Consider the following 23,410-nt stretch of genomic DNA (forward strand, 5'->3'; position numbering starts at 1 on the left):
TTTTTGGGGTTAGGTGTTTTTTTTCATATATGCAGCCGCCTATATGGAGAGCATAGAGTCTCGTCTTTCAAACGAGCCACGGCCTGTGTCCATAGCTATAACATAGAATATGCTGTGGTGCTACAAATATCATGAATAATGGTCTGGATTGTGGGCACTCTACAGCCAAATCCCAAAAACAACACCGCCTCAATGTGTTAAATATGAAAAATTGGGGGCCAAATACTATAATAATAAAGACGTTCACCTCTTCTTATAAAGATAATGTGTTTCTTTTCTCAGACAAACTGAAGCTGGACACAAAGGAAAAGTTTATTCTCTGTCTTATATGCTCTTGGGAGCTCTGAACGATTTAAAGGACAATGACTTTCAAACGTTCAAGCTGTACCTGACGGACAGGACTCTGTTAAAAGAGTTTGAGGTCATTAAGAGAAGTCGACTGGAGACAGAAGACAGGACCAAGATCCTGCAGGCCATGATGGACAACTACGGCATCTTCACCCTCAGAGTCATGAAGAGAGTCCTGAAGGAAGTGGGGATGGGCAGCATCCTGGAGGAGCTGAGCCAGTATCCCTACAACCCCGAGGGTAAGACTGACCTCTGACCCCTGTGGTCTCCGTGGTCCCGCCGTTCCACTCCGCCTGCCCCAAGTTATATGGGGGGTGAACATTTGGGGGGTGAAAAAATATTTTTTACACCACAAATTATCTCGGGGTAAGGAAGAAATTTGAAAAAAAAAAAAAAAAATTATTAAGAAATATAAAAAATCATATAGATTTATTTTATGATGTCAGGGGAATGAGAAAATTATCTCGGGGTTTTTTCTTTAAGAAATATTTTAAAAATCATAATTATTATTATTTTATTTTTTTTACACCATTTTTTTACACCAAGAAAATCTGTGGTGAAAAAAAAGACATATTTTTTATTTTATCAGCCCCCCCAATTTTTTTTGTCTGATGTCACTTCCAGTGCTCCGTACTTTTGTGATTTGTGCCATGTGAAACTCTATTCAAGTAAGCTTCCATCCATTTGACCGACCCTTCAGTCGTCCTGGTGTTGAATGTGTCAGGGCAGTGCCCAGAGAAACATCTCCAGATGTACCTGATGGAGGCTCAGTCACTGCTGCTCTGGGGGAGGTTTGAGTGCATTTGTTTTAATACTTAGATGTTTGAACAGGACATGACTCTGAGGATGAGGTCATAGTTAAATATCTGCTCCAGTGTTCACCTGCTCTGTGGGCCTCGCTCATCTTGTTTCTGTTTGTTCACAGCGATGATCACAAAGTGTCAGAATCTCCTCAAACCAACACTGAAGTCCAGGTTCAAGTTCCTGATCGAGAGTCTCTCCACAAAAGGCCCCAGAAGGCTGTTTCATGATGGCTTCTCCGAGCTGTACATTACTGTCACAGACCCTGAGCAGGAGGAGGAGCATGAGGTCGGACTGATCGAGAAAAACTCCAGGAGATCAGCCCAAGAGACCACCGTCCACTGCCAGGACATCTTCAAAGGCACCACAGAGACAGGAGAGCCAATCAGAGCGGTGCTGACGAAGGGCGTGGCCGGCGTGGGGAAAACAGTTCTGACTCAGAAGTTCAGTCTGGACTGGGCTGAAGGCAACACCAACCAGGACGTCCAGCTGCTGTTCCCCTTCACTTTCAGAGAGCTCAATGTTCTCCGAGGCTCAGAGTACAGCTTAGTGGGACTCGTGCACCGCTTCTTCAAAGAAACCAAAGACCTCAGCAGCTTCCAGCAGCTCAAGGTGCTCTTCATCCTGGACGGTCTGGACAAGTGCAGACTTCCTCTGGACTTCAGCCGGACCCGGGTCTTGACGGACACTGAGAGCGCCTCAGTGGAGGAGCTGCTGGTGAACCTCATCAGGGGGAGCCTGCTTCCCTCCGCTCGCCTCTGGATAACCACACGCCCCGCGGCGGCCAATCAGATCCCTGCTGAGTGCGTCTCCACGATGACAGAGGTGCGAGGGTTCAGCGACCCACAGAAGGAGCTGTACTTCAGGAACAGGTTCAGAGACGAGGCCACAGCCGTCATCTCCCACATCAAGAGCATGGACAGCCTGTACATCATGTGCCAACTCCCAGTCTTCTGCTGGATCCTCTCTGTCGTTTTACAGAAGCTTCTGGAGCAAACAGAGAAACCAGAGCTGCCCAAGACTCTGACTGAGATGTACGTCCACTTCCTGGTGGTGCAGGTTAAAGTCAACATCAAGTATCATGAGGGAACAGGAGCAGACTCTCACTGGACTCCAGAGACCAGGGAGATGGTGAAGTCTCTGGGAAAACTGGCCTTTGAGCAGCTGCAGAAAGGAAAGCTGATCTTCTACGAGAGTGACCTGAGAGAGTGTGGGCTGGACGCTGCAGAGATCGCTCGTTACTCCGGAGTCTTTGCAGAGGCCGTTAGAGAGGAGCGAGGCTTGTACGAGGACACGGTCTACTGCTTCATCCAACTGAGTGTGCAGGAGTTTCTGGCTGCTCTTCACGTCCATCAGACCTTCATCGACACGGGAGTCAATCTTCTCTCAGAAGAACAAATTACTGGCAAATCTGACCTTCTGATTCTTCATCGCTCTGCAGTGGACCAGGCCTTACAGAGTCCAAACGGACACCTGGACTTGTTCCTGCGCTTCCTCCTGGGTCTTTCACTGCCGACCAATCAGATCCTTCTGCAAGGTCTGCTGACACAGACAGGAAGTAGCTCCCAGGCCAGTCAGGAAACAGCTGAGTACATCAAGCAGAAGCTGAATGAGAAAGTGTCTGCAGAGAGAAGCATCAACCTGCTCCACTGTCTGAATGAACTGAAAGATGGTTCTCTGGTGGAGCAGGTCCAACAGTACCTGAGCTCAGGACGTCTGTCTGAAGGTGGACTGTCTCCTGCTCAGTGCTCAGCTCTGACCTTCATCTCACTGTCATCAGAAGAAGCTCTGGAGCAGTTTGAGCTGAAGAAATACTGTCCTTCAGAGGAGGCTCTGCTGAGGCTGCTGCCAGTGGTCAAAGCCTCCAACAAAGCTCTGTGAGTAAGCTTTAACTCTGCTTCTATTAAACGTCTAAACTTCTCCTAAAACAGTGTGTTCTCTCCAGACTGAGCGGCTGTAACCTGTCAGAGAGCAGCTGTGAAGCTCTGTCCTCAGTCCTCAGCTCCTCTAGTCTGACAGTCCTGGACCTCAGTAACAACGACCTGAAGGACTCAGGGCTGGAGATGTTGTCTGTTGGACTGAAGTGTCCTCACTGTAAACTGCAGCAGCTCAGGTTTGGATCTTTCTGTCGCTACTTAAACTTATAATTCACCAAATAAATGATCCTCTCTAATGTGAGAAATCCCTCAGTCACAGTCTGGAGATGCAGATGTCCACCTGTCACTGAAGCTTCTAATGTGGCTCCAGTTCATTCATGTTTTTAAACACGTGTTAGAGCTGGAGTATCGATGGCAGGTCATGTGACTCCAGTCGATCACTGTTGGTTTTGGTTTGTTCTTCCACAGAACAGACTGTGTTTCCTGCTTTAGAAAAATGAATAATAGACCAGAGATACAGGCCGGATGTGATCAGGACCATATAATTCAACCAGTGCTTCATTTGATCTTCTGTTTTGGAAACATATTCCCCCGTCTTTCAGTTTTTCAGGGTAAAGGATCCGCAAACTATTTTGGAGGATCCAGCAGATTTGAGCTGATATTTTTAATGAGAGTGATCCGGTAATTTTTTTGCCTGTTCCTGAATCATCACATCAGTCTAAATGTGTTCCTGAAACTAGTCATTTACAAATGAAGCTCTGAATCTGACCGATGGAAATCTCCACTTTTTGACTGTTTTAAGACGTTTTCAGGCTGAACAGAAGCCAGTTGTTATAAATGTATTCAGCACAGTGTTAGCATGTAGCATGCTGCTATCATTAACATTCTGGTATTTATGTACAAACCCCTTTGCTCCTCTCTCTTCATCTCTATTTCTTTATTTCTTAATCTGGATCAGTCGGCGACAGAGGAACTTTTCTACAAATAACAAACAAACCCCACAGATAATTTCCACATTTCTACAGATTCAGTCTGCATCTATTATTACACTTACCGTAGGTTAAAAATAATACTTTTAAAACTATTGAACTAATATTAAATTATTCCTAAATCCTCCAGAGATTGGCCTCTTAGTTTAAAACAACGCTTTGTTCCAGAGCAAATCCCTCTTTACATTGTTCTTCTATATTTACAGAGTGCACATTAGTGAACACAAAGTCCACATTCAGACTGATTTACGTCTCTGATGTTTGTGTCACTGGTCTCAGAGAAAGTCTTCAGCCTCTGTCCCTTCAGTCTGTGGAGTTTCCTGTAATGATCAGCGTCTCCTCTCTCCAGACTGAGCGGCTGTAACCTGTCAGAGAGCAGCTGTGAAGCTCTGTCCTCAGTCCTCAGCTCCTCTAGTCTCACAGTCCTGGACCTCAGTAACAACGACCTGAAGGACTCAGGGCTGAAGATGTTGTCTGTTGGACTGAAGAGCCCTCACTGTAAACTCCAGCAGCTCAGGTCAGATGGTTTACTCTTCATCTCTGTGAGTTTGTCATGTGTTGTGACTCTGTTGAACCTGTTGTTCAGCCTCTCAGGGTGTCTGATCTCAGAGGAAGGCTGTGCTGCTCTGGCCTCAGATCTGAGGTCCAACCCCTCCCATCTGACACATCTGGACATCAGCTACAACCATCCAGGAGCCACAGGAGTAAAGCAGCTGTCTGCTCTACAGGAGGAGCCGCTCTGCTCCCTGCACACTCTCAGGTGAGGACACACCTACTGTCCACTAACATCTAGATCAGTCCATCAAAGAGGAGGATCTGAGTATGGATAAAAGTCCTTTACTTTTCAATTGAAATTATTATTATTATTTTCCAATGGGACATGCTTTATTACATCCTGTAGCAAATTAGTATAGGTTTGAGTTTTCTAGTCTTCTAGATCGCACAGAAACAAATTTAATAACAGTTTTCTGCGTGCATTTTATAAGCCGTGTTAGACTGTAGAGTAGACACATGGTCCTTCGAGCCTGATTTGACAATATGAAGCCAGGACAACCATCTGCAGATCCAGCAGTGCGTTCTTGACCCCAGCGGGAGATACAGTTACCAGCATCCCTTGCAAACTTTGAAGATGGATACACCCCGAGAGTCACATTACCTCCTACCACCAAAGCTGAGGAACTTGGAGCAGCAGCCCCAGGTCCCGACTTCGCAATCACTAATCCGCTTTCACTGCCACTTGTGAGAGCGGAATCATGTCGATCCTCAGCATCTTCTCATCGTAGCAGAGCGATATCTTGAGCCAGCACTGACTCATCAACCAAGAGGTCTGTTGCAGAAGGGCTATCCGAGCTACAGAGTGCCAAGCTGGAGGAACAAGTCAAGTGCACTGTTGCCCTCCTTGGTGTACTTCTCGCTGTACCACTGGCCAGGATTGGATTGATCAGATATTGTGTACTTTCACCTGTCTTCCTGTTAAGAATCTTATATCCACATTTTGTTACTCTTCTGTGTATTTCTGTACTTAACAGGCACCACGTGTTTCTGATACAAACTGATGTGTTATTTCCTTCAGACTGGAGTTTGCTGGAGTTGAGAGGTTGACACCAGGACTCGGGAAGTGTGAGTGTTGACTTTTAACCATTTCAAACTAATACAAGACTGATTTAAACTGTAAACAGACACAATGCACCAGCTCCAGTCACATTATAATAAACTCTATCCATCCATTTTCTTCCGCTTTATCCGGGGCCAGGTCGAGGCAGAAATCTCAGCTAGGGTGTCCTGGTGCCACATGCACTTATGGACACCAGGCTCGAAGATGGTATTCGTTAGAGACAAACTGTGATTTGCACAGAAGTCCAATAATAGAACACCATTCAGGTTCAGATCGGGGAGGCCGTTCATCCCAATCACCCCTATCCAGGTCTCACTGAACAATGGGTTCCCCTGTCGGAGCACTATCTAGTACAGGTACTCCAAGAAGGCCGGGTACTCTGCACCGACGTTGGGCCCATAGGCCGAAACAATGGTGAGAGACCTGTCCCCGACCTGAAGGCGTAGGGATGCGACCCTCCTGTTTACCTGTGTGAACTCCAACACGTGGCGGCTGAGCTGCGGGGCTATGAGCAAACCCAGCCCCGTCCGCCCCTCCAGTCACATTAGAATAAACTCCTGTCACATTAGAATAAATTGCCACATTTGAATACACTCCTGTTATATTAAAATAAACTCCTGTCACATTAGAATAAACTCCTGTCACATTAGAGTAAACTCCTGTCAAAGCTCAGTCTCCACAGGAGCAGAGCGACAGAGACTCACTGTGTTTTTTCTCCATTAGATTTCTATCCGCTTTCTCTGGATCCAAACACGGCTCAGATAAACCTCAAACTGTTCGACAACAACAAGACAGCGGCATATGTCAGTGAGGAGCAGCCTTACCCAGATCATCAGGACAGATTTGAGAACTGGTTTCAGCTTCTGTGTGACACTGTTCTGACTGGGCGCTGTTACTGGGAGGTCCAGTGGTGGGGAGATGTTTATATATCTGTGTCTTACATGGGAATCAGCAGGAAAGGAGGAGGTGCTGACAGTTTGTTTGGATGTAATGATCAGTCCTGGAGTCTGATCTGCTCTGGAGGTGGTTTCTCTGTTCTTCATGAAAACAAACAGATCTTCCTCCCACAGCCCGGCTCCTCCTCCTCCTCTGGGACAATAGCGGTGTATGTGGACTGTGCTTCCGGCTCTCTGTCCTTCTACACAGTCTGTTCTGAGCGACTGACGCACCTCTACACCTTCAACACCACCTTCACTGAGCCTCTGCTCCCTGGGTTTAGGCTCTATTATAACTCCTCAGTTTTTCTGTCGTACTGAGAGGCTCCTCTTGTAGAACCTCCTCCTCACAGGAGGAATGAACTAATATATCTTTTTACAGGACATACTGTGTCATGCAAAATAAATAAGTCACAGCGTTAATCTCATTTAATTTGAATTAAATGTATTTATGTTCGATATAAAAACAAGTGATATCAAAGCGAAACAATTATTTCTGTGTTCTTTGAGTAAAACCAGGTAAAATCATCAGCACTCTAACTTTCTGCTCAGCTCAAGCACCAAACCTCTTGCATTGGGACCCTGAGAGTATTTTATCTGCTTCTTTATTTTTACTGTAATTAATTATTTTCTGTTGATGTTTAATGGATTGGTTTGATCTGCTTTCTTGTAATTTTATGTAATGGTGTAACAATTTGAATTGGCTTATGTATGAATTGTGCTCTGCAAATACATTTGCCTTGTGTATTGATTCTGCACTAATGATTCTATGAAGGTCTAGCTTTATTTCATAAAAAATGTGAGTAAACAAAATCAAATGAATAAGACTCTGTTATATTTTATATTTTCAAATTCAGTTTTGTGCCTAATTGTGCAACAGTGTTTCTTTTCTTTTTTAGTCTTAGGGGGCGTGGTGTTAGTCTGAGGGGGTGTGGTGTTAGTCTGAGGGGGCGTGGTGTTAGTCTGAGGGGGTGTGGTGTTAGTCTGAGGGGGTGTGGTGTTAGTCTGAGGGGGCGTGGTGTTAGTCTGAGGGGGCGTTGTGTTAGTCTGAGGGGGCGTGGTGTTTGTCTGAGGGAGTGTGGTGTTTGTCTGAGGGAGTGTGGTGTTTGTCTGAGGGGGTGTGGTGTTAGTCTGAGGGGTCGTGGTGTTAGTCTGAGGGGTCGTGGTGTTTGTCTGAGGGGGCGTCCTGTTAGTCTGAGGGGGCGTGGTGTTTGACAAAGCAGAGCGGCTTCACATGGAATGATCGAAACAGTTGAGATTTTAACATTTCTCTGAGTTTTTAAATGGTTAAAATCAGAAAGAATTTGGTCCCAAATCCCAAACTGCAGCTGAACATGTTTCAGACCATAATTTTGGGATTTTCGATGAACTAATACCGTACAAATTGTGAAACAATGTCACTATTTTTCAATAAATCGAGAATTTAATCCACACAAGTATTCAGGGCTCTAGGGGGGAGTCCCCCGATCCCGCTGATGTGTTTACCCGGCCGCTGGGACTCTTTTTCGAGGAGTTATTCACGTTTATGTTGCTCCATGTTATCCCACAGCAGAGTACCAGGGCCACGGATTTGGTGACGCTGGTACTCCGCCGGAGAAACAAAAGGAACAAAAAAAATTTCATACCATTTTTAATCCAAACAAAAGTAGCAAAGGCTCTAGGAGGGAGTCCCCCAATCACCCCAATGTTCACACCTGGCAACTGGGACTCTTTTTTATGGAGATATTACCGTTTTAGTTCCCCATGTATTCTCTATGGCAGAGTACCATGGACACGGCTTTTGTGACGCTGGTACTCCGCCGCAGAAACAAAAGTAAAAGAAGAAATTTAATACGATTTATAATCGAAACAAAAGTAGCAAGGGCTCTAGGAGCGAGTCCCCCAATCACCCCAATGTGCACACCTGGCCACTGGGACTCTTTTTGGGGATATATGAACGTTTTAGTCCCCCATGTGTTCTATATGGCAGAGTACCAGGCACACACGAAATGCCCGGGACTCACTCTGAAGTCTACCTAAGCAGTGTGATTTTCACAAAATAGAAAATGATTTTTTATCCAAACAAAAAATATATATGGCTGTAGAGGAGAGACTCCCGCACATGCAGATGTGTGCAAACAGCCGCTGGGACTCTTTTCGGGGAGATATTAACATTTTAGTCCCCCATGTATTCTCTATGGTAGAGTACCATGGACACAGATTTGGTGACGCTGGTACTCCGCTGCAGAAACAAAAGTAAAAGAAGAAATTTAATACAATTTTTAATTCAAACAAAAGTAGCAAGGGCTTTAGGAGGGAGTCCCCCAACCAGCCCAATGTGCACACCCGGCCGCTGGGACTCTTTTTTGGGGAGATATTAACAGTTTAGTCCCCCCATGTATTCTCTACAGCAGAGTACCATGGACAAGCAACAACAGCTATTTCTTCCCGTGTGCTCTGATGACCAAAACAGCATCATGTCTGCGATTTTACTCTTCTCATAAAACTTCCTCTTCAAACCCTTCAAACTGACTATTTGGCTCCATCTAAACGTTGCACTATAATACTTTTTTTTCTTTTTCCATTTAAACAAACGAGATTTTAATCCAAACAGAAAGTATCAGGGGCTCTAAGAGGGAGTCCCCCGATCCCGCTGATGTGTTTACCCGGCCGCTGGGACTCTTTTTTGAGGACTTATTCACGTTTTTGTCACTCCATGTTATCCCACAGCAGAGTACCAGGAGCATGGATTTGGTGAGGCTGGTACTCCGCCACAGGCACAAAAGTAAAAAAAAAAAACTAATTTAATGCAATTTTTAATCCAAGCAAAAGTAGCAAGGGCTCTAGGAGGGAGTCCCCCAATCACCCCAATGTGCACACCTGGCCACTGGGACTCTTTTTCGGGGAGATATGAACGTTTTAGTCCCCCATGTATTCTATATGGCAGAGTACCAGGCACACACAAATTGCCCGGGACTCACTCTGAAGTCTACCTAAGCAGGGTGATTATCACAAAATAGAAAATGATTTTTAATCCAAACAAAAAATATATATGGCTGTAGAGGAGAGACCCCCGCACATGCAGATGTGTGCAAACAGCCGCTGGGACTCTTTTCGGGGAGATATTAACGTTTTAGTCCCCCATGTATTCTCTATGGCAGAGTACCATGGACATGGATTTGGTGACGCTGGTACTCCGCTGCAGAAACAAAAGTAAAAGAAATTTAATACAATTTTTAATCCAAACAAAAGTAGCAAGGGCTTTAGGAGGGAGTCCCTCAACCAGCCCAATGTGCACACCCGGCCGCTGGGACTCTTTTTTGGGGAGATATTAACAGTTTAGTCCCCCCATGTATTCTCTACAGCAGAGTACCATGGACAAGCAACAACATCTATTTCTTCCCGTGTGCTCTGATGACCAGCATCAGGTCTGCGATATTACTTTTCTCATAAAACTTCCTCTTCAAACCCTTCAAACTGACTATCTGGCTCCATCGAAACATTGCACTACAATACTTTTTTTTATCTTTTTCCTTTTAAACAAACGAGATTTTAATCCAAACAGAACGTATCCAGGGCTCTATGAGAGAGTCCCCCGATCCCGCTGATGTGTTTACCCGGCCGCTGGGACTCTTTTTCGAGGAGTTATTCACGTTTATGTTGCTCCATGTTATCCCACAGCAGAGTACCAGGGCCATGGATTTGGTGACGTTGGTACTCCGCTGCAGAAATAAAAGTAAAAGAAGAAATTTAATGCAATTTTTAATCCAAACAAAAGTATCAAGGGCTCTAGGAGGGAGTCCCCCAATCACCCCAATGTGCACACCTGGCCACTGGGACTCTGGCAGAGTACCAGGCGCACACAAAATGCCCGGGACTCACTGTGAAGTCTACCTAAGCAGTGTGATTTTCACAAAATAGAATATTATTTGTAATCCAAACAAAAAATATATATGGCTGTAGTGGAGAGCCCCCCACACACGCAGATGTGTGCACCTGGCCGCTGGGACTCTTTTTCGGGGAGATATGAATGTTTTAGTCCCCCATGTATTCTATATGGAAGAGTACCAGGCACACGCAAAATGCCCGGGACTCATTGTGAAATCTACCTAAGCATTGTGATTTTCACAAAATAGAAAATTATTTGTAATCCAAACAAAAAATATATACGGCTGTAGTGGAGAGCCCCCCACACACGCAGATGTGTGCACCCGGCCGCTGGAACTCTTTTTTGGGGAGATATTAACGTTTTAGTCCCCTATGTATTCTCTACGGCAGAGTACCATGGACACGCAACAACAGCTATTTCTTCCCGTGTGCTCTGATGACCAAAACAGCATCAGGTCTGCGATTTTACTCTTCTCATAAAACTTCCTCTTCAAACCCTTCAAACTGACTATCTGGCTCCATCGAAACGTTGCACTATAATACTTTTTTTTTCTTTTTCCTTTTAAACAAACAAGATTTTAATCCAAACATAAAGTATCCAGGGCTCTAGGAGGGAGTCCCCCAATCCCGCTGATGTGTTTACCCGGCCGCTGGGACTCTTTTTCGAGGAGTTATTCACGTTTATGTTGCTCCATGTTATCCCACAGCAGAGTACCAGGGCCATGGATTTGGTGACGCTGGTACTCCGCCACAGGAATAAAAGTAAAAAAAACTAATTTAATGCAATTTTTAATCCAAGCAAAAGTAGCAAGGGCTCTAGGAGGGAGTCCCCCAATGACCCTAATGCGCACACCTGGCCACTGGGACTCTTTTTCGGGGAGATATGAATGTTTTAGTCCCCCATGTATTCTATATAGCAGAGTAGCAGAAACAAGCAAAATGCCCGGGACTCACTGTGAAGTCTACCGAAGCACTGTGATTTTCCCAAAATAGAAAATGATTTTTAATCTAAACAAAAAAAATATATGGCTGTAGTGGAGAGCCCCCAACACACGCAGATGTGTGCACCCGGCCGCTGGGACTCTTTTTTGGGGAGAAATTAACGTTTTAGTCCCCAATGTATTCTCTATGGCAGAGTACCAGGGCCATGGATTTGGTGACGCTGGTACTCCGCTGCAGAAACAAAAGTAAAAAAAACTAATTTAATGCAATTTTTAATCCAAGCAAAAGTAGCAAGGGCTCTAGGAGGGAGTCCCCCAATCACCCCAATGTGCACACCTGGCCACTGGGACTCTTTTTCGGGGAGATATGAACGTTTTAGTCCCCCATGTATTCTATATGGCAGAGTACCAGGCACACGCAAAATGCCCGGGACTCATTGTGAAATCTACCTAAGCAGTGTGATTTTCACAAAATAGAAAATTATTTGTAATCCAAACAAAAAATATATATGGCTGTAGTGGAGAGCACACGCAGATGTGTGCACCCGGCCGCTGGGACTCTTTAACGTTTTAGTCCCCCATGTATTCTCTATGGCAGAGTACCATGGACACGGATTTGGTGACGCGGTCTACTGCTTCATCCACCCGATTGTGCAGGAGTTTCTGGCTGCTCTTCACGTCCATCAGACCTTGGTCGACACTGGAGTCAATCTGTTGAAGCATCAGCTTAATCGCATCAGTCCTGAAGAATTCTACTGCTCTGCAGTGGACCAGGACTTACAGAGTCCAAATGGACACCTGGACTTGTTCCTGCACTTCCTCCTGGGTCTCTCTCTGCCGACCAATCAGAGTCTTCTCCAAGGTCTGCTGACACAGACAGGAAGTAGCTCAGAAAACAGCGGAATACATCAAACAGAAGCTGAGTGAGGGAGTGTCTGCAGAGAGAAGCATCAACCTGCTCCACTGTCTGAATGAACTGAAAGATGGTTATCTGGTGGAGCAGGTCCAACAGTGCCTGAGCTCAGGACGTCTGTTTGAAGGTGGACTGTCTCCTGCTCAGTGGTCAGCTCTGGCCTTCATCTTACTGTCATCAGAAGAAGCTCTGGAGCAGTTTGAGCTGAAGAGATACTGTGCTTCAGAGGAGGTTCTGCTGAGGCTGCTGCCAGTGGTCAAAGCCTCCAACAAAACTCAGTTAATAAGCTTTAACTTTGCTCATATTAAACTTCTAAACGTCTCCTAAAACAGTGTGTTCTCTCCAGAATGAGCGGCTGTAACCTGTCAGAGAGAAGCTGTGAAGCTCTGTCCTCAGTCCTCAGCAACTCCAGTCTGACAGTCCTGGACCTCAGTAACAACGACCTGCAGGGCTGAAGATGTTGTCTGTTGGACTGAAGAGTCCTCACTGTAAACTGCAGCAGCTCAGGTCAGAGGGTTTACTCTTCATCTCTGTGAGTTTGTCATGTGTTGTGACTCTGTTGAACCTGTTGTTCAGCCTCTCAGGGTGTCTGATCTCAGAGGAAGGCTGTGCTGCTCTGGCCTCAGATCTGAGGTCCAACCCCTCCCATCTGACACATCTGGACATCAGCTACAACCATCCAGGAGCCACAGGAGTGAAGCAGCTGTCTGCTCTACAGGAGGAGCCCCACTGCTCCCTGCACACTCTGAGGTGAGGACACACCTACTGTCCACTAAACATCTAGATCAGTCCATCACTTCAGCCTGTCCTGTCTAATGAAGTCTCTTTATAAACATGTGAGCACAACATTCCTAAAGCTGTGAGTGTAAAGGTCAGACAGAGCCACAGGAGCAGCTGAACATTGTCCACTGTTGGATGGAGAGTGTGAGCAGTGAGTGACAGTTGTGTTAAAGGCAGACGTTGTTCTGAACCCGGACTTTGGAAACAAACTCATATTTACCTCCTCTTTGAGACTCACTCTCATCTTGCTTCAGAAACGTGACCAATAGTTCAGCTCATGTTTGTAGACGTCCTCCCCTCCCCCGAGAACTTTATTATTTTGAAATGAACCAAATCAGCACTTAGGCAGAAAATAATGAGAACTTATCAATAATCAACGTTATCCTAAACATAACCTGTTGATTAAAAATATATTTTATTTTTCAATGCAAATGCGTTTTATTTCCACATCTCCAGTGATATTTTAATAATTATTTATTTATTCATTTAAAGACATTTTTTTACTATGTATTTATTCATTTGACAGTTTTCAAAGTTTTCCGCCTCCTCTCACTCGACTCTGTCTGACTGCTGTTGAACCGAAGCCGAAGCTTAAAGTCTCAAAGGTCTGGGACTCAGAGCCTCACAGCGACAGGTGCCTGTTTGCTCCGCCCACTGTCCACAGCTGTGCGGAGACAGTTTAATCATACAACTATTCGAAACAAGGCCTATTTGAAGAATTACTTATTTCCCAGTCTCATTGGTTAAAGCTGAAGGAAAAGGACAAAATAAAGTCTTATTTTGATGTAAAAAATATATTGTTTTAAGCGAAAAAGAGTCACACCTTTTAGAAAACTGTCCTGAAGGGAAAATGAAGATATTTGAGCTCAAATATCAGTAACATGTTTGTACAGGAGCTTCTCATGGAGCTGCTGTTTCTGATAGAAACTGATGTGTTGTTTCCTTCAGACTGGAGCCTGCTGGAGCTGAGAGGTTAAAACCAGGACTCAGGAAGTGTGAGTGTAACTTTAAACCATTTCAAACTAACACACGACATAAGAGTTACATAAGAATAAACTCCTGTTATATTAAAATAAACTCTTGACATATTAGAATAAACTGTCACATTAGAAAAAACTCCTGTTACATTAGAATAAACTTGTGTCAAAGCTCAGTCTCCACATCAGCAGAGCGACAGAGACTCACTGTGTTTTCTCTCTGTCAGATTTCTGTCCTGTCTCTCTGGATCCAAACACGGCTCACAGAAAACTCAAACTGTCCAACAACAACAACACAGCGACACGTGTGAGGGAGGAGCAGCCGTATCCAGATCATCAGGACAGATTTGAGTTCTGGGCTCTACAAAGTCTCTTCTGAGCGACTGATCCACCTCCACACCTTCAACACCACCCTCACTGAGCCTCTGCTCCCTGGGTTTGGGCTCTGGTTTACAGGCTCCTCAGTTTCTCTGTCGGACTAAGAGGCAGCTCTTGTAGAACCTCCTCCGATTGAAAGAGATGAGGCTCTTTATAACAGTGTCACTGAAGTTTGAATGTTTTTAGCCCCTTCTTTTTACTACGGATATAGTTTTTCAGGAGTAGATCCAAATATCACTGCGAATCGTCAGGTCTCCACTCAGACGGAGGTGAAGGAGGCGCAGGGACAGTCTGTACGTAGCCATGGGCGGTTTGACAGTAGGGTCATCCCATGTGTTTTCACCAACAGCCTCCAAGGTGACCCTCTCAGATTTGAATGAAATGTTATTCTCGAGTTCCTCCACATGTGCAATGAACACAGTGATTTGCTCTAACTCCCAATATTTTCTTTTTACATAATTCATAAAACAGGGTGTGGGTGCAGTTTTGCATTTGTGTGCACTTTGAAAGCCCTCTAATCCAGCAATGAAAACACGCACAGGGCTGGAATGCGATCTGTCATGTCTACTAACAATATGTCCAGGAACATCATCAATGTGCTAGATTGTAAAGTTTGGGATTTACAGGCAGCTAAAAATCGCATTTTTTTTATTTAAAAATTTTTTCCCCAAAAATGTCAGGGGCTCTACAAAAGAAGTGCTTTGAGTGATCATCTTCATATTCTAGATTTTAGTTTATTAGGATATAACTTTGCCACAGTAGAAGCAGGATGTCGGTCAGATAAAGAGTCTTTGAGTTATAGCTTCACAAAGATGGGTCCTACTTGGAAAATCTAAAAAAATGGCCGTCTGGTCTATTGATTTGACCATGTAGTCACTACTGAGGAACTTCAATTTTTTTTTCCAGATAGAAGCCACATCAGTCAGTCTGCAGCCAGAAAATTGTTATCTATCTCAAATGACTTAGGGTGTGTTCAGACCTGCACTGTTTGCTTCGTTTTCAACGCTGCTCCGGATTTTTTATGCAGGTGTGAATACAACAAACGAATCCTGTTGTGGATCAAAGAACCGGAGCGAGACCCACTTTTTCAGGTGGTCTCGGTCCGGCTTCCAAACGGACTCTGGTCCAGTTCGCTCCAGGTGTGAATATAAACCACTGTTGATCCGAAACAACTGCGGGAAACATGCGCCTTTTTGGGCTTAACAGGCCACCGTAGCAAGGCACCGTGAGAAAAGTTATCCCTTCGCGGCTTCTAACGCTAATACTGGATGGATGCTACAAACAATGAGCCGTGGACAGACCTGGAGCCTCCTGGATATTTGGGCAGATGCATTAACACAACTGCGTTCGTGTTTAGCGAGAAAATGGTGTCAAAGTGGAAAAAACTTCGCCAAACTTAAATGAAAGTACGAGACGCATTAAAGAAGAGAGGAGGATCAAGACCAACAGTTTGTCCCGTGGACATAATGGAAACAAACAGCTCAGCAGACGACCCTTCATCCACACAAACTCCTCTTCCTCAGCTGCTCCGGTGAAGCTGAGGTTAAAGGTCAGTGGTTTAGCCTCTCTTGTTTTTTTTCATTTTTATTTGATTTGTTGTGGTCCTTGCTGTCCAATGGGAGCCTCGATCGTCACACACGTGTATGCGTTTACAAAATATAGTTCTCTGGCGAAAAGTACAGTCTGAATACGAGCTGCACCAAACGAAAAAAAAAAAAGTTTGCTTCTGATCCGGAACAAACAAGCGGAGCAAAGGACTTTTCTGGTCTGAACACACCCTAAATGGTGAAAACATATTTTGAATGCTGTTCGTTTTTAACTCATTCCATTGTTGAGCTACAGCTTTTTAAAAGTGCAAATGCAAAACGCACCCGCGAGCAGAAAAGGTGGTAACAACTCCCTGTTTTGTAAATTGTTATTTCCTTTTTGATTTTTACTATTGGGAGTAAGAACAAATCACTTTTTAAGTGTCACATGTAGAGGAACGGAAAAAAAAATCATCCAAATCTGAGAGGGTCACCTGGGAAGATTCTGAGAATTTGTGTGATTTGGGACGGAATGACCCGGTAATCTAACGTGTGCAGTAACAGGTTTGTTTGCGTGAGCTTCTCCTCCTCTTTGCTGCCTGTCAGTGCAGACCCAGGGCAGCGCTGGCCGTCTGACGCACGTCCACGTCCAGGTAGATCTTGGAGAAAGACAGAAACACTCCCAGAGCGGAGCAGCCGATCAGAGCCCACAGGACGTTAGCGCAGAAGTACAACGGGGCCAATCTGGAAGCACAGGGAGGAGGAGTCTGTGAAATAGTTACATTCATTTCTATGGAGATCTGTGAACCCTGCATGTTTTTCTGTGTTTGACCTTTCGTACCGACTTCATTTGTTCGATATGAAACCATTATCATGTTTCCATCCCAAAGCATTTGAATTCACAGCAGCAGCTCTCCATTCATTTTAATGTATCCAGCTATGATTGTGTCCCATAACTGTTGTTAAATATTCCCTCCACAGGACCTCCTCTACACGTACATTTACTACATTTTGAATTCACACATATCTTTCCTTAGTTTTAGGACCGCAAAACAAGGATATAAACCAGTTTTTAAATATAGCCAAATTGTAATTCTTCACCAGTTCCATCTTATTTAAAAGAAATCCGTGTTGTATTGAATGTTCAGTGCAGTTTGTCTGTGGAAGTAAACTACGGTGGAGCAGAACCTCATTTACAGCTTCATTTCCAAATGGACGTCTCTTTGTCATTCAGATGCACAATGTAAAAATTATAGACCAACAAATTCAGGGGCAAAACATAATAAAACTGCTTTATTGATGTTTATTTGTGCTGTGCCTGGCTAGCTAAGAACAACACAGGCCATGTTGTCCTTTTAGTTCTTTTTTCAGCTCATCAGTGAATTGGAGGTACACATTTCCATTAACACATTACGTACAAGCGTTTCTGTCGGGACAAATCAAATCAAATTCACTTTATTTATCCGTTAGGAACTTCATTTGCAAGAGAAGTGCCAGTACGGGCCCGATAAAAACAGTACATCCACAGACATACAGCGCAATCAACACGTGCAATAATAAATACATTAAAAACAATATAGTGGGCGGATGGAGGTCGGGAGCAAAATGGAGGTCGCCCTTTTTGTTATGTGTCCAGCATTGAGTTTGAATTTAAGTTTATGGTCGATTATGGAACCCAGGTATGTATGAATTAACCTTTTCAATTATTTCGTCGTTGACAGTGAGTGAGGGGGAGCTGGAGTGGCCAGGTTTTCAAAATAAAAGTCTGTAGGATCAATGTTAGAAAGTTACAATTGGATAGTATATTATGTATACATCTTGCGATCCCCGAGAGGGTCCCAAAAGACTAATTTTCATAAATTGTCTCTGAAATTAAAGCCGTCTATCCATTTTTCAACTTCAGCCCCAAAATAGATCTTTTTTACACATACATTTCCTTACGTCAGTCATTTACAGCTGAAGTTCTAAATGGGCGTCTCATTCGTGTGTTCTCCTGCAGTATTAGTAAAGTACTGACCGTCCCTGAGCAGCAGAGGCGTATCCCCAGAAGTACTGCAGTCGGCCGTAGAGATAGAGCAGGCCACACAGACTGGACACACCTGCAAACACACACACACACATGTCTGTGGCTCTGTCTTAGTGAGGACGCTCATAAACATAATGTATTACTCAGACCCTGAACCCGAAGCCCCTAATCCTAACCTTAACCCTAAAACCACATCTTGACCCTCAAACAGTCCTTCAAATAAGTGAGGACCACCCAAAATGTCCTCACTTTCCTAAAACCTCACGCTGGTCCTCACAATGTCGTAAGCACAAGAACACACACACACACACCCTGTAATTATTTAAAAATGGTTATTTTGTCCTTTTTATTCATAAATAACAATATTTCACAAGACACACCGGAGCGCACACCGGGGAGATTTTCAGCTGCTCGGTCTGTTTACACTGATGTAATAAAATGTGAAATGTTGAAATAGTTACTGCAGTAAAAGTACAAGTACCTTCACTGAAGAATATTCCGCTGGTCCACAGAGCAGTGATGAAGAGCGGGAAGTACTCGGAACAGTTGGCTCTGGGAAACAGATATACTTCATTTACGTGCTGTAGTAGTAGTAGTAGTAGTAGTAGTAGTAGTAGTAGTAGTAGTAGTACAGTAGTTTTAATACAGTCATTTTGGCTCTTACTAAATTAAAGAAGAAGAAGAAGAAGAAGAAGAAGAAGAAGAAGAAGAAGAAGAAGAAGAAGAAGAAGAAGAAGAAGAAAGTATCCTAAGAATACAGTACTCTTCAAAGTATTATTCCCAACACTGGTAATACCACACGTGTCCAGTAGAGGGAGCTCAAACCACAGCGTACTTCCTGTCTGAGTTCAGAACTGATGGTCAAAGTACTTCATTCAGTACTTTAGGAAAACTACAGACACTACAGGTCACATATTACTGCAGTAAAAGTTAAAGTAGTGAAATTATGATTAAAGTGAAAGTACTGAAGTATTTGCTCTAGAAAATCAAAGTAGAAAGTACAAATCCGTTTAAATAAGTGTAATGAAAAATAGTAGTCGTAGTAGTAGTAGTAGTCGTAGTAGTAATAGTAGTTGTAGTCAGAGTAGTAGTAGTAGTCGTAGTAGTAGTCGGAGTAGTAGTTGTAGTAGTAGTAGTAGTAGTCAGAGTAGTAGTAGTAGTAGTAGTAGTAGTAGTAGTAGTAGTCAGAGTAGTAGTAGTAGTAGTAGTCGTAGTAGTAGTAGTAGTTGTAGTCAGAGTAGTAGTAGTAGTCAGAGTAGTAGTAGTAGTCGGAGTAGTAGTTGTAGTAGTAGTAGTAGTAGTAGTAGTCAGAGTAGTAGTAGTAGTAGTAGTCGTAGTAGTAGTAGTAGTAGTAGTAGTAGTAGTAGTAGTCGGAGTAGTAGTAGTAGTAGTAGTAGTAGTAGTCAGAGTAGTAGTAGTAGTAGTAGTAGTAGTAGTAGTAGTAGTAGTCATAGTAGTAGTAGTAGTAGTACTTACTGTGCTCTGTAGACCCGGTTGAACTCGGCCGGTCCTGTGGTCGACGGCGGAGACACCGAGTATTTCCTCCGAGCGTAGATCACCTGCAGAGAGAAGTACGCTGCACGTACAAATACTGCATTAGGAATACTACAGTTACTGCAGTCACAAATACTGCATTAGAAATACTACAGTTACTGCACAGACACAAATACTGCATTAGAAATACTACAGTTACTGCACAGACACAAATACTGCATTAGAAATACTACAGTTACTGCACAGACACAAATACTGCATTAGAAAAACTAGTTACTGCAAGTACAAATACTGCATTAGGAATACTACAGTTACTGCACAGACACAAATACTGCATTAGGAATACTACAGTTACTGCACAGACACAAATACTGCATTAGGAATACTACAGTTACCCGTTAGCTTGTTATAATCGACTACAGCTCATTGTTGATGAAAAGTCTGTAATAAACCACACATGTGTAAAGCCAGGCTCATTGTGTGATCATCGTAAAGGCTGCTTCAAGTAGTTGCTGCTTTATTGACGTTATTTGTGCATAATATGCTGCCTGTTTTTAATGAATGTTGTGAAGGTGAAGGTTGTTAGCTTGTCGCGGCTAATAGTGCCTTGGCTCCGGGAGAAACCACTCGGCTACAACTCACTGTAGATGAAATGTGAGCAATAAACTACGAAATCAACAAGCCCGGCTCAGTGTGTGATCGTCATAAAGGCTGCTTCAAGCAGTTGCCTGTTTTAGTGACGTTTTCAATGCATAATATGCTGCTTGTATTCAGTGAATTTTTCGACCTAGCCGTTAGCACCTCGCGGCTAGCTTGTTAGCTCCGGGAGAAAACCACTCGGCTATGACCCATTGTAGATGAAATGTGAGCAATAAACTGGCTCCGTGTGTGATCATTGTTAAACGGTTCTTTATGTGTGTGGTGGTTTTATTGACTTTATTTGTGCATATTTCTCGTTTCCACGTGATGACTCGAGGTTTAGCTTAGCATTAGCTTTCTCCGGAGACTCTGTGGATCATCAAGGCCCAGCGCAGAACCAGACACTGAAATAAGCGTTCTTGTCACCGGTTTGAATCCTGGGTGTTTCGGTAACAGAAACACTGATGTGTGTCTTTGTAAAAGTCTGCTGTGGCTCCGGTTCACAACACATGAAGCTAATCCTCCATGATGACTCTGTTTACATCTTAGGGCTAGACACTGCGGGGAGGGGGTTCTGCTGAGGAGCAGTGGTTGGTTACTCGGCTGGTGACGAAAGGTCGGAGGCGTATCCTGGAGGTCGGAGGCGTTCCTAGGAGGACTCAGGCGTTTTATCCCTAAAATGGCCGCCATAAGAGTTTTTACAGATTACTCGAAAATACGTGAATGTGCCAAGGCAACACTTCAGCCATGGTTTTAATGAGGGAATTACATAATAACATGATGGAAAGCTTGAAAAAGTCGATTTTGCATAATACCCCCCCTTTAAATATTAGTATTTATTAAGAACATTTTGCTCAAAAATGTGTGTAATTTAGAACATTTTGCTTAAATCAAGCAACATTTAAGTAAAATACCCCACAATTGGTCACTAAATAAGAATGTTTTCCTTAAATTATTCCATTTTCTGAGGACATTTTGCTTAATTCTAGCTATTTATTTGCTTAAATCTAGTGTTTCTTTCTTGTTTTCTAAGAAAAACATTCTAGAAATAAGAATTCTTCTCAGCAGAAAACAATGCTGACCCCATTGGCAGAATTGTCTTGTTTTAAGATGTTTTGTCACTTTGTCACACTTTTAACAGTGTAATCAGAAGCAGAAGTAAACAGCACAGACAGTAATAAGTGTTAGTTTTTAGAAGAACTCACCCTGTTCAAGCAAAGCCAGGATCGTAACGGCTCCGAGAAAGACCGGCTCCATCTGCAAACCCGGCTCGGACACAGGAGTACGAGGATACTGCGATACTGCGATACTGCGTGGACAGAAAGTACTTTCCTCTCCCTGAGGTCAGCCCCGAGCGCCGCGTCCTGCCTCTGCCCGTGTTTGCATAACGTCCTCTATCCAAATGAGCAGAGACGCAGGAGCCGTCTCCGTCTGCCGCTCGCAAAACAACCGTGAATCAAGTCGAGCTTCACCAGCCCCTCCTGGGTCGGTCCCGGGTTCCATTCCAGAGCCAGGGGTGGGGGTTTGTTTGTTCTTCCTCGGTGTAAAGTTTCCTCCAGGGGGACTTTCCTGGTTAAAAACGAGGTCAAAAGAAAAAGTTTGTAGGACAAAACCTGAGGAAAAAACCAGCACCGCAGGGTCAAGAACAAGCCACGAGGCAAATGGATGAGTCTGTAGATTATTATTATGAATGGATTAATCATTAGCTTGAAATACTTTCTCCCACAGAAACTTAAAGTGAACATTTGCTTGAAAAAAGTCTGTACAGATGAATCTTTTGCTCAAAGCTGCACAGGAAACACATATGAGCTAAGGCATGGAGGGCCGATTGTCTTCATTGCCAAAACACCAAGGGCCAAACCTCAAACATATAGCCCACGTAAAGCACCATTTTCCGCAAGTTTTCTACATCATACATGTCTTAACCTCTTAGCTCCCGCAATGTCTCCCACACTTTACCCAAACCTGAAAGCATCTTGAAAAAAAGTGTCAAAATAGCGACGAAAACAAGACGTAAACAAGGATGAAAGCGTGACCAAAACAATCACAAAAATCAACAAAAACATGACAGCAACAAGAAAATAGGACGAAAAAGTGACAACAACACGAGGAAAAATCGTAGATCAGTTCTTAAGGTCTTTCAAGTCAGGCATTACTCTGACCTTATAGGCTGGCTGCTCCAGTCCAGAAGCTTTTAGAATTTGGTAAAAAACAAACTGTAGAAACGCGCTGGGTTAAAGCGGGGGTTAAAGGAACAGGCCACCGTTTTTACATACTGAGATATGTTCTTACCTTAGCTTTGACTAGGACAGGGGATGCCCGTGCTGCTCGTCGCTACCTCCTATTGGACATTATATTTGCCTGGATTCACCTGAACTTTTAAGTGTCATATTTATTGCTCTGTTTTATTGCCTTAATGTTTGGTGCAGCTGTGAGGCCACTTCTGTTGTGATATTGGGCTGTACAAAACCATTAAACTTGAAACTTCCACTACAAAGTATAATTACACAAAATTAAACAAGGTGGATTTTCTAAGCGGATAAAAGGGGGGACTATATTATACGGCGTAATAATACCAGGAGTAATTCGAAATCCGCGCAGGGGGGACTATATTATACTATATTAATCTTCACTTTACTGTGCGGATGCCAAACTACTCCTGGTATTATTACGCCTTACAATATAGTTCCCCCTTTTATCCGCTTAGAAAATCCACATTGTTTAACTTTGTGTAATTATACTTTGTAGTGGAACACTTCACGTAACCATATTTAAATAGGGAAAACGTGGAAGAGCTCGGTAGCTTCTATCTATACCTGTTTTGGAGCTATAGAGGAGAGAGGGAGAGGCTAAATGCTAACGCCGTCTGCGCTGTGTTTACGTGACTGAAGATCAGACAGGTCCTAAAGAACTCGTCAAAGCTCAGGTAAGAACATATCTCAGTGTGTAGAAACGGTGGCCTGTTCCTTTAAGAGGTTAATTAGGTGTTTTGCAAGAAAATCTAACACATATTACAGTATTTTCTTGTGTATTTGGTCTCTGATTTATGCAATATTTGTCCAAATCATCTGGGGGCCAGGGCTAAACCCCTAACCCTAACCTTAGGGCCAGATTTGGCCCCCGGGCCTGACATTGCCTACCCCTGAACAAAGGTCACATGACTCATAAAGGCGTCCAGAAGAGACTAAAGGACTTTCAGCAGAAGATAAATGTGTCTTAGCCTCTGAACCCCCGCCTTAAAGCAACAGGGAAGGATATTATTAGCCTTTAACCGCGTTTGCATCGTGGTTTTCTTCCCCATGTT

General features: G+C 43.8%; 3 protein-coding genes across 3 annotated transcripts; 2 read left to right on the plus strand and 1 right to left on the minus strand.

Annotated features, from left to right (window-relative positions):
• Window positions 1–328: 328 nt before the first annotated feature.
• Window positions 329–12,741, plus strand: LOC306982507 (NACHT, LRR and PYD domains-containing protein 3-like; the record flags this gene model as incomplete). Its single annotated transcript, XM_079582443.1, has 10 exons — window positions 329–587; window positions 1,274–2,467; window positions 2,591–3,026; window positions 3,095–3,262; window positions 4,365–4,532; window positions 4,602–4,775; window positions 5,589–5,635; window positions 6,354–6,532; window positions 6,701–6,879; window positions 12,633–12,741. The coding sequence occupies 10 exons, from the start codon at window positions 329–331 to the stop codon at window positions 12,739–12,741; spliced, it is 2,913 nt and encodes a 970-aa protein (XP_079438569.1).
• Window positions 12,739–14,422, plus strand: LOC306982508 (ribonuclease inhibitor-like; the record flags this gene model as incomplete). Its single annotated transcript, XM_079582444.1, has 4 exons — window positions 12,739–12,793; window positions 12,863–13,036; window positions 14,015–14,061; window positions 14,271–14,422. Exons 1-4 carry the CDS (start codon window positions 12,744–12,746, stop codon window positions 14,420–14,422), a joined length of 423 nt encoding a protein of 140 aa, XP_079438570.1. The 5' UTR covers window positions 12,739–12,743.
• Window positions 14,423–16,431: 2,009 nt separating this feature from the next.
• On the minus strand, window positions 16,432–21,369 carry LOC306982410 (leukotriene C4 synthase-like). Its single transcript, XM_079582348.1, has 5 exons — window positions 21,312–21,369; window positions 19,450–19,549; window positions 18,455–18,525; window positions 17,965–18,046; window positions 16,432–16,691 (listed from the first exon to the last, which is right to left on the minus strand). The coding sequence occupies exons 1-5, from the start codon at window positions 21,361–21,363 to the stop codon at window positions 16,550–16,552; spliced, it is 447 nt and encodes a 148-aa protein (XP_079438474.1). The 5' UTR covers window positions 21,364–21,369; the 3' UTR covers window positions 16,432–16,549.
• Between the last annotated feature and the right edge of the window lie 2,041 nt (window positions 21,370–23,410).

This window comes from Gobius niger (genome assembly GCF_951799975.1).
Source record: "Gobius niger genome assembly, chromosome: 24".
In the NCBI taxonomy this organism is placed as follows: Eukaryota; Metazoa; Chordata; class Actinopteri; order Gobiiformes; family Gobiidae; genus Gobius; species Gobius niger.

Coding starts and splice junctions, on each gene's coding strand:
- LOC306982410 (XM_079582348.1), bottom strand. CDS start 21,363: ATGGAGCCGGTCTTTCTCGGAGCCGTTACGATCCTGGCTTTGCTTGAA. Junction 18,526..19,449: donor AACCGGGTCTACAGAGCACA/GTAAGTACTACT, acceptor TCTGTTTCCCAG/AGCCAACTGTTCCGAGTACT. Junction 16,692..17,964: donor GCCTCTGCTGCTCAGGGACG/GTCAGTACTTTA, acceptor CTGTGCTTCCAG/ATTGGCCCCGTTGTACTTCT.